The sequence below is a fragment of the Megalops cyprinoides genome, chromosome 16 (assembly GCF_013368585.1).
Source record: "Megalops cyprinoides isolate fMegCyp1 chromosome 16, fMegCyp1.pri, whole genome shotgun sequence".
In the NCBI taxonomy this organism is placed as follows: Eukaryota; Metazoa; Chordata; class Actinopteri; order Elopiformes; family Megalopidae; genus Megalops; species Megalops cyprinoides.
The window spans coordinates 33569052-33579878 of record NC_050598.1 but is presented as its reverse complement, the minus strand read 5'-3'; the positions used below and the strand labels follow the sequence as shown (position 1 = coordinate 33579878).

At 44.6% G+C, this 10827-nt stretch overlaps 3 protein-coding genes across 3 annotated transcripts in view; all 3 read left to right on the top strand.

Moving 5' to 3' along the window:
• The first annotated feature begins 402 nt into the window (after positions 1–402).
• LOC118790706 (protocadherin beta-16-like) lies at positions 403–3533 on the top strand. The gene is made up of 2 exons (XM_036547697.1): positions 403–2954; positions 3525–3533. The coding sequence occupies exons 1-2, from the start codon at positions 543–545 to the stop codon at positions 3531–3533; spliced, it is 2421 nt and encodes an 806-aa protein (XP_036403590.1). The 5' UTR covers positions 403–542.
• A 1161-nt stretch (positions 3534–4694) lies between these two features.
• LOC118790705 (protocadherin beta-16-like) lies at positions 4695–7456 on the top strand. Its single transcript, XM_036547696.1, has 2 exons — positions 4695–7109; positions 7436–7456. The coding sequence occupies exons 1-2, from the start codon at positions 4695–4697 to the stop codon at positions 7454–7456; spliced, it is 2436 nt and encodes an 811-aa protein (XP_036403589.1).
• An 894-nt stretch (positions 7457–8350) lies between these two features.
• The window catches only part of LOC118790784 (protocadherin gamma-C5-like), a 91536-nt gene continuing 89059 nt past the window's right edge, over positions 8351–10827 (top strand). The window contains exon 1 of the mRNA XM_036547846.1: positions 8351–10827. This exon is cut by the window's right edge and continues 91 nt beyond it. Coding sequence (XP_036403739.1) covers positions 8507–10827 — 2321 coding nt within the window. The 5' untranslated portion in view covers positions 8351–8506.

Genomic DNA, 10827 nt, shown 5'->3' with positions numbered 1-10827 from the left:
ATCTTATCTCGAAGGATAATTAAAAAAACAAACAAACAAAAAATAAATAAAACAAGTGACCAAAAGAGTCGTTTCCAATAAGTGTACCAATACATAGACCTAATTTAAAAGACAGATCGCTAGAAGCTTTAGTTTGGGATTAGATCTCCAGACATGACTACATGGGAGCGTCTGAGCCCAATACAATGCACGTAATGATAGTACGACTGCTACTACTACTACTACTACTACTAATAATAATAATAATAGCAGCACCCATAGATGTACAACTCGATTCTATGTGCAGTTTCTGAAAAGTACTCCGAGTGTCGCTATTCACCAGCAAAGGGACGCAAGACTCATCTCTCCACCCACTATCGTAATATTCAGAAACGGGCATCTCACTGCTGTAGGATAGAAAACCATTGAACGGGCCGAACTGGACATCTCTTTTCATTAATTTAGGACAGCATTCATCGTTTACTGGGTGTCTTCATGGGGGATATTTTGACATATATAAGGACTGGATTAAAGTGCGAATTCCCTACAATATCGATCTGAAAATGGGCTACAAAGGATTCTCTGTGAGCAGCTCGACGCGCTGTTTGGTTTTCTTTCTTTTCGCCCTGCCTGCTTGCTTTGGAGATGTGAGCTACTCTATTCCGGAGGAGATGAAACGCGGATCTGTCATAGGAAATATAGCGAAGGATCTCGGTGTGGATGTTAAAAGCCTGTCTGCTCGCAACGCTCGTATTGATACTGAAAGAAGACGTCGGAGTTATTGCGACATTGATGTGAATTCTGGTGATTTGATAGTGTCTGAAAGGATTGACAGAGAAGCTCTTTGTGGTCAGAAGGCTTCGTGTGTTTTAAATTCTGAGCTTGTGCTGGAGAATCCTCTAGAACTGCATCGTATATCACTTCACATCCAGGATATGAATGACAACTCGCCACAATTTGCAAATGATCGCATTGAAATGGAAATTAGAGAATCTGCGGGTAAAGGCGCCCGTTTCCCCTTAGGTGAGGCCCACGATGCGGATATCGGGCAGAACGCGGTTCAGAGCTACACTCTGCAGAGGAATGATCATTTTACTCTGGCTGTTCACACGAACGCAGTTGGAAGAAAATACGGTGAGTTAGTTTTAGAAAAAGAGCTGGATCGCGAAGAGCAGCAGGAGGTTACATTGTTACTTACTGCGTCTGACGGAGGGACTCCGCAGAGATCTGGTACTGTAGTTATACACGTCACTGTGCTGGATGCTAACGATAATATCCCCGTGTTTAGCCAGAGCGTCTATAAAGCCAGTCTGGCTGAAAATTCTGCTTTAGGCACCGTAGTGGTTACAGTCAGCGCCAGTGATGCAGACGAGGGAGCGAATGGCGAGGTGACGTATGAATTTGGGCATGTTTCAGATGAAGTGAAGAAAATATTTGAGCTTGATCACAGAACGGGAGATATTCTAATAAATCAGCCAATTGATTTTGAAGAAGAGTCTGCATATGAAATGCGAATCCAAGCCAAAGATGGGTCTGGTTTAGTCTCTTCTTCGACCGTAATTATAGAAATCACTGATGTGAATGACAACGCGCCTATGATATATTTGAAATCTCTGAATATTCCCATCCCTGAGAGCGCGTTACCTGGCACAGAGGTTGGCATCATCAATGTTCAGGATGAAGACTCCGGGACAAATCGACAGGTCCGCTGCTCCATTCAGCAAAATGTTCCTTTCATGTTAATTCCGTCCATCAAAAATTATTACTCGCTGGTAACTACAGGAGAACTAGACCGCGAATTAGTGTCTGATTACAACATTACAATCACTGCTACCGACGAGGGTTCTCCGCCTCTGTCTTCCTCTAAAACTGTGCAGTTGTCGGTATCGGACGTGAACGACAACCCGCCTGTATTTGATGAACAGTCTTACAGCGCCTATGTGTGTGAAAATAACAAACCCGGCTCCTCTGTTATTACTGTAAGGGCGAGAGACCCGGACTGGAGACAGAACGGCACGGTGTTCTATTCTCTGCTGTCGAGTGAAGTCGGCGGTGTTCCGGTTTCGTCGTTTTTGTCCATTAACGGAGACACGGGAGTGATCCATGCTGTGAGATCATTTGATTATGAGCAGTTCAGAAGTTTTAAAGTCCTCGTTGTTGCCAGAGACAATGGTTCTCCTCCACTGAGCAGCAACGTGAGTGTGAGCGTCTTCATAACAGATGAGAATGATAACTCTCCGCAGATATTATACCCTGCTCCAGCAGGGAGCTCCTTCATAACCGAGATGGTCCCCAAAGCTGCTCAGGCGGGCTCCCTGGTTTCCAAGGTGATCGCTGTGGATGCGGACTCTGGACAGAACGCGTGGCTGTCCTATCAGATGGTGAAATCCACAGACCCGGGACTTTTCACTATTGCTGTCCACAGCGGAGAGATCAGGACACAGCGGGACATTTCTGAATCTGACAGTATGAAGCAGATCCTTGTTATCTCAGTGAAAGATAACGGACAGCCCTCTCTGTCTACAAGCTGCTCGGTGTATCTGCTGATTTCGGACAACTTGGCAGAAGTTCCCGAGTTGAAAGATATGTCTTATGAGGAGAACAATTCCAGATTAACGTCATATTTGATCATCGCCCTGGTGTCCGTCTCCACCTTCTTCCTGACCTTCATTATTCTGATTGTAGCGGTAAGGTTTTGCCGCAGAAGAAAGCCCAGACTGTTGCTTGACGGCGCAGTCGCCATTCCCAGCGCATATTTCCCCCCCAACTACGCAGAGGTAGAGGGAGCAGGAACTCTGCGCAGTTCTTACAATTATGACACGTACTTAACAACGGGCTCGCGCACCAGCGACTTCAAGTTCGTCAGCTCTTACAATGACGTCACTCTCCCCGCTGATCAGACGCTGAAGAGGAGTCCCAATGAAAGCACTGAAGAGAGAGGCGTCAGTGAGAACGGATCCAAATGCGCAACTCTGGTAAATAATTTATATTATTTTGTTTTCACAACTCTCATTGTATTACCACGGTAGGCTATTGTCTCATGACTTTTTCATTCAGAATGCTCATTTAAAAAAATGCATATGTAAGCAATAGGGTTTGGATATCTCTTCGTATATCTCGTTTCAACGCCTTAATTAATTTGCAAACATCTTTTCAGAATTTAATTTACTCACATTTGCTTTTGTATTAGAGGCTGTGTGCAAACAATCGGGGCTGTCTTCGGAACATATGTATTAATGCATTTTTGGTATTTGTGCAATGTGAATTTTCTTCCTGGTTCATGTTATGATTTCCTACTTTGTACTTCAGTAAAATGTATCCCTGTGTGTCCTTCCTGATTATCGCTGGCTGTTTAACTTTACTGGTGATATTATCAGGCAGCACTGTGGCATAATGGCAGGAGTTGGGTATCGTTACGCAGAGGATCATGGGTCGATTCCCAGGAGGGCCACTGCTGCGTTACCCTCGCGCGAGGTGCTTAGCCTGAACTGCCTCAGTCTATTGCCAGCTGTAGGCATACGACGTGAAATTGTTCGCGGCATCAGCCGCTCTAAAAGTGAACGCCTGCGAAGGAAAATGAAATGTGATATTGAGAGTATTGGATTAATCTGACTGACAGAGATGACTGTAGAATTTCTGCATGTGTGCTCTTATGGTTAAGTTTTACTGATCACCAACGACAGTACCGATTTCTTGTTATTTAGCGCTGTATGAAATAATGAAATCTCATTCAGGAGAAAATGTATCCCAGAGAGCATTATGTCTCTATGTTACATGCGAAAGTTTTTAAAGTCAATATTGCACTGCGTTTCGAGTGTCAGAACATTTAGCAGATCACCGGTATTTTTCCTTTATTTAATGCTCTCCAGAGTGTGATTTCGGAAACATTGCTTTTCTTCCATGCACTCATTGATGATTTTAATTACCAGAAATATTATTTGTATGTTTCCAAAGCAGCTCGAACTCAGCAAAACATTAGTGATGTAGTTGTTTGGGATAAACACGAAATTTTTCTTTATAGTTTTTGGTTATTATTTTCAGGATGATATTTGATTTAAATTAAACCTTTCCTTACAGCTCATCTCATATACCATAGTAACTGCATGTAATGTAGCCTACATGTGCGTTATTTTAAAAACCGGTGTGTTATCATCAATTGAAAGAACAGTCAAGGTTTTTGTCCCCATGAATTTCCGGAATATTGTATATTGTGTTTCTCTTCAGAAAATGTTTTCTCTTTAAGGTCACTTTAAAAATCAAACAAGCAAGAAACCTGTATAGAATACTGTATGTGAACCAATACAGAAACCTAATTTACATGGCGAAAATCATTCGAAACTAGCGCTTGCGGCTATCTATAGACACTGTGACATGGGAGCGTCGAAACCCACAATGATTTCAAAAAAGAAATAATAATAATAGTAATAATAATAATAATAATGCCTGTAGATGTACTTCTCGCTAGTATGTGCAGTTTCTGAAAAGTACTCCGAGTGTCGCTATTCACCAGCAAAGGGACGCAAGACTCACCTCTCCACCCACTATCGTAATATTTAGAAACGGGCATTTCACTGCTGTAGGATAGAAAACCATAGAACGAGCCGAACTGTACATCCGTTTTCGTTTAGGTTGGAAATTATTTCGTCTCTTCATTTGAGATACTTCTATAGAAGAAAATTCGGGTTACACAGCGACCCAATTATAATTTCGAACTGATGATGGGATATAACGGATTCTCTGTGAGCAGCTCGACGGGCTGTTTGGTTTTCTTTCTTTTCGCCCTGTCTGCTTGCTTTGGAGATGTGAGCTACTCTATTCCGGAGGAGATGAAACGCGGATCTGTCATAGGAAATATAGCGAAGGATCTCGGTGTGGATGTTAAAAGCCTGTCTGCTCGCAACATTCGTGTTGATACTGTGGGAAGCCGTCGAAATTACTGCGACATTAATGTGAATTCTGGCGATTTGATAGTGTCTGAAAGGATTGACAGAGAAACGCTTTGTGGACAGAAGGCTTCGTGTGTTTTAAATTCTGAGCTTGTGCTGGAGAATCCTTTGGAATTACATCGTATATCACTCCATATTCAAGATATTAATGACAACTCGCCACAATTTGCAAATGATCGTATTAGACTGGAAATCGGAGAATCTGCGGTTAAAGGCGCTCGCTTCCCCTTAGATGAGGCCCACGATGCGGATATCGGGCAAAACGCTGTTCAGAGCTACTCGCTACAGAGGAATGATCATTTTGGTTTACTCATTCATACCAACACAGACGGAGGAAAATACGGCGAGTTAGTTTTAGAAAAAGAGCTGGATCGCGAAGAGCAGCAGGAGGTTACATTGTTACTTACTGCGTCTGACGGAGGGACTCCGCAGAGATCTGGTACTGTAGTTATACACGTCACTGTGCTGGATGCTAACGATAATATCCCCGTGTTTAGCCAGAGCGTCTATAAAGCCAGTCTGGCTGAAAATTCTCCTTTAGGCACCGTAGTGGTTACAGTCAGCGCCAGTGATGCAGACGAGGGAGCGAATGGCGAGGTGACGTATGAATTTGGGCATGTTTCAGATGACGTTAAGACATTGTTCTCGCTTGATCACAAAACTGGAGAAATTCTGGTGAACGGGCCAGTGGATTACGAAGAGAAGTCGCATTATGAAATGCGTGTTCAAGCAAAAGACGGGTCAGGTTTAGCGTCTTATACGAAGGTGATCCTAGAAGTCACTGATATGAATGACAACGCACCTGTGATATATTTGAAATCTCTGAATAATCCCATCCCTGAGAGCGCGTTACCTGGCGCAGAGGTTGGCATCATCAATGTTCAGGATGAAGATTCCGGGACAAATCGGCAGGTCCGCTGCTCCATTCAGCAAAATGTTCCTTTCAAGTTAATTCCGTCCATCAAAAATTATTACTCGCTGGTAACTACTGCAGAACTAGACCGCGAATTAGTGTCTGATTACAACATTACAATCACTGCTACCGACGAGGGCTCTCCGCCTTTGTCTTCCTCTAAAACTGTGCAGTTGTCGGTATCGGACGTGAACGACAACCCGCCTGTATTTGATGAACAGTCTTACAGCGCCTATGTGTGTGAAAATAACAAACCCGGCTCCTCTGTTATTACTGTAAGGGCGAGAGACCCGGACTGGAGACAGAACGGCACGGTGTTCTATTCTCTGCTGTCGAGTGAAGTCGGCGGTGTTCCGGTTTCGTCGTTTTTGTCCATTAACGGAGACACGGGAGTGATCCATGCTGTGAGATCATTTGATTATGAGCAGTTCAGAAGCTTTAAAGTCCTCGTTGTTGCCAGAGACAATGGTTCTCCTCCACTGAGCAGCAACGTGAGTGTGAGCGTCTTCATAACAGATGAGAATGATAACTCTCCGCAGATATTATACCCTGCTCCAGCAGGGAGCTCCTTCATGACCGAGATGGTCCCCAAAGCTGCTCAGGCGGGCTCCCTGGTTTCCAAGGTGATCGCTGTGGATGCGGACTCTGGACAGAACGCGTGGCTGTCCTATCAGATGGTGAAATCCACAGACCCGGGACTTTTCACTATTGCTGTCCACAGCGGAGAGATCAGGACACAGCGGGACATTTCTGAATCTGACAGTATGAAGCAGATCCTTGTTATCTCAGTGAAAGATAACGGACAGCCCTCTCTGTCTACAAGCTGCTCGGTGTATCTGCTGATTTCGGACAACTTGGCAGAAGTTCCCGAGTTGAAAGATATGTCTTATGAGGAGAACAATTCCAGATTAACGTCATATTTGATCATCGCCCTGGTGTCCGTCTCCACCTTCTTCCTGACCTTCATTATTCTGATTGTAGCGGTGAGGTTTTGCCGCAGAAGAAAGCCCAGACTGTTGCTTGACGGCGCAGTCGCCATTCCCAGCGCATATTTCCCCCCCAACTACGCAGAGGTAGAGGGAGCAGGAACTCTGCGCAGTTCTTACAATTATGACACGTACTTAACAACGGGCTCGCGCACCAGCGACTTCAAGTTCGTCAGCTCTTACAATGACGTCACTCTCCCCGCTGACCAGACGCTGAAGAGGAGTCCCAATGAAAGCACTGAAGAAAGAGGCGTCAGTGAGAACGGATCCAAATGCGCAACACTGGTAAATATTTTACTTTTACGCGGTGTTTTTCGTGTTAACTAGAATTGTTTTTTTCCTCCTCCTCCTTATGTCTGAAATTTGAAATCGAGCCCAATATTCCTAATTTGTTTCTTTTAGAGGTTTTCCAATAATTAATGGCATAGCCATGTTTTTCAGCGTGTGGATTTCTTTCATGTTTTTCGGAAATGTTGTTTAATTATGACTGATGTTTGTTTTTACTCACATTTTAAACAATGATAAACTGACTATTTTTCTCCAGATACTGCTCTTTTTTTGCAGTCTGGTCGCTTTTGCTCCATTTGCCTCTTGCCTCTTGCCTTTTTCAGACGTGGGGTGGAATCTTCTGATAAAAAGAGATTTAACGTCAGGTCCTCAGGTGTTTGTTTCAGCTCTGCTGTCCGCGCTCTCGGTTACTCACGTGCCCCTGATGTCTCGTGCGTAAGGCAGACGATGGTTCCCCGGTTAATGGATGGATTCCGTAACATACGTTGTCCTGTCTGTTAGCCTCAGGTTTCGTATAATACCTCCGCTCACATCTTAAGCATTATATTTCACCGTCAGCCCGGATTTTAGATGTGTCTGCGGATTGATCAGTATTCTTCTGATGGATCCTGCATTGCAAGAAAATGTTGCTTTTCCCCAGGTTTCTCTTTCAGTCTTTTGAAGTTTAAAACCGGGAGGTATTACCTGTTTTGAGGAGACGGCAAAGTTTCCTAAAACTTACAGCCGACCGTAACCGTCTTATGGGTTTCCCGTTTGTTTTCACGAAAACTCAGTCCCAGAATGTATATTATTCGGTGTGGTTTATCTTGTAATGCGCGGTGCATGATTTCATCTCATTTCCATTTGTTTTTGAAGGCAATTAATGACGCATAACGTGGGCTATTCAACACATCAACTTAATACCACCTTGCAATTCTGATGCGTTACAAGCCCTGCGCCTTAACACCACGCTACGGTGCTGCCCAGTGCATGACGTCATGTGAAAGCGTTCGGGTAGGAATATGATATAACGGAATAGAGACTGCGTTTGTCCATAGCCATCTGTGGTGAAACCAACTGAACTCTGCGTAAATATGAAGACGTTGATAATATCGGACACATGTCCGCATGGACACGTCAAATGAATTCATCATATGCAGTTTTTGCTAAGTGCTCAGGGTGTCGCTGTTGGCCAGCGTAGGTATGTTAGATGCGGCTCTCCACCCTTCGTTGTAATATTCAGAAAAAGGAGACTCGCTCTTGTATACCAAGACACCATCGTGACCGCGGCACCCGTAGATTTCTTTTCTTTTAAATTTCAAACTTATTTTTCTGGAACAAAATTTCATGTACGATATTAAAGTGGATTGATAGATTTGATTACATTACGCTTTCTCAGTAACTGCGGTTTGAAGATGTGCAACTATGCATTCCCTGTGAGCAGCTCGACGCGCTGTTTGGTTTTCTTTCTTTTCGCCCTGCCTGCTTGCTTTGGAGATGTGAGCTACTCTATTCCGGAGGAGATGAAACGCGGATCTGTCATAGGAAATATAGCGAAGGATCTCGGTGTGGATGTTAAAAGCCTGTCTGCTCGCAACGCTCGTATTGATTCTGAAGGAGGCAGCCGAAGTTATTGCGACATTGATGTGAATTCTGGTGATTTGATTGTGTCCGAAAGGATTGACAGAGAAGCGCTTTGTGGTCAGAAGGCTTCGTGTGTTTTAAATTCTGAGCTTGTGCTGGAGAATCCTCTAGAACTGCATCGAATATCGCTTCTTATTCAAGATATTAATGACAACTCGCCACAATTTGCAAATGATCGTATTAGACTGGAAATTAGAGAATCAGCAGATAAAGGCGCTCGCTTCCCCTTGGATGAGGCCCACGATGCAGATATCGGGCAAAACGCTGTTCAGAGCTACACGCTACAGAGGAATGATCATTTTGGTTTACTCATTCATACCAACACAGACGGAGGAAAATACGGTGAGTTAGTTTTAGAAAAAGAGCTGGATCGCGAAGAGCAGCAGGAGGTTACGTTGTTACTTACTGCGTCTGACGGAGGGACTCCGCAGAGATCTGGTACTGTAGTTATACACGTCACTGTGCTGGATGCTAACGATAATATCCCCGTGTTTAGCCAGAGCGTCTATAAAGCCAGTCTGGCTGAAAATTCTCCTTTAGGCACCGTAGTGGTTACAGTCAGCGCCAGTGATGCAGACGAAGGAGCGAATGGTGAAGTGACATATGAATTTGGACATGTTTCAGATGAAGTGAAGAAAATATTTGAGCTTGATCACAAAAGCGGGGATATTCAGGTAAATGGGCCAGTTGATTTCGAAGAGAAGTCGCATTATGAAATGCGTGTTCAAGCAAAAGACGGGTCAGGTTTAGCGTCTTATACGAAGGTGATCATAGAAGTCACTGATATGAATGACAATGTGCCTGTCATATTTCTGAAATCTCTGAAGAATCCCATCCCTGAGAGCGCGTTACCTGGCGCAGAGGTGGGCATCATCAATGTTCAGGATAAAGACTCCGGGACAAATCGGCAGGTCCGTTGCTCCATTCAGCAAAATGTTCCTTTCAAGTTAATTCCGTCCATCAAAAATTATTACTCGCTGGTAACTACAGGAGAACTAGACCGCGAATTAGTGTCTGATTACAACATTACAATCACTGCTACCGACGAGGGTTCTCCGCCTTTGTCTTCCTCTAAAACTGTGCAGTTGTCGGTATCGGACGTGAACGACAACCCGCCTGTATTTGATGAACAGTCTTACAGCGCCTATGTGTGTGAAAATAACAAACCCGGCTCCTCTGTTATTACTGTAAGGGCGAGAGACCCGGACTGGAGACAGAACGGCACGGTGTTCTATTCTCTGCTGTCGAGTGAAGTCGGCGGTGTTCCGGTGTCGTCGTTTTTGTCCATTAACGGAGACACGGGAGTGATCCATGCTGTGAGATCATTTGATTATGAGCAGTTCAGAAGCTTTAAAGTCCTCGTTGTTGCCAGAGACAATGGTTCTCCTCCACTGAGCAGCAACGTGAGTGTGAGCGTCTTCATAACAGATGAGAATGATAACTCTCCGCAGATATTATACCCTGCTCCAGCAGGGAGCTCCTTCATGACTGAGATGGTCCCCAAAGCTGCTCAGGCGGGCTCCCTGGTTTCCAAGGTGATCGCTGTGGATGCGGACTCTGGACAGAACGCGTGGCTGTCCTATCAGATGGTGAAATCCACAGACCCGGGACTTTTCACTATTGCTGTCCACAGCGGAGAGATCAGGACACAGCGGGACATTTCTGAATCTGACAGTATGAAGCAGATCCTTGTTATCTCAGTGAAAGATAACGGACAGCCCTCTCTGTCTACAAGCTGCTCGGTGTATCTGCTGATTTCGGACAACTTGGCAGAAGTTCCCGAGTTGAAAGATATGTCTTATGAGGAGAACAATTCCAGATTAACGTCATATTTGATCATCGCCCTGGTGTCCGTCTCCACCTTCTTCCTGACCTTCATTATTCTGATTGTAGCGGTGAGGTTTTGCCGCAGAAGAAAGCCCAGACTGTTGCTTGACGGCGCAGTCGCCATTCCCAGCGCATATTTCCCCCCCAACTACGCAGAGGTAGAGGGAGCAGGAACTCTGCGCAGTTCTTACAATTATGACACGTACTTAACAACGGGCTCGCGCACCAGCGACTTCAAGTTCGTCAGCTCTTACAATGACGTCAC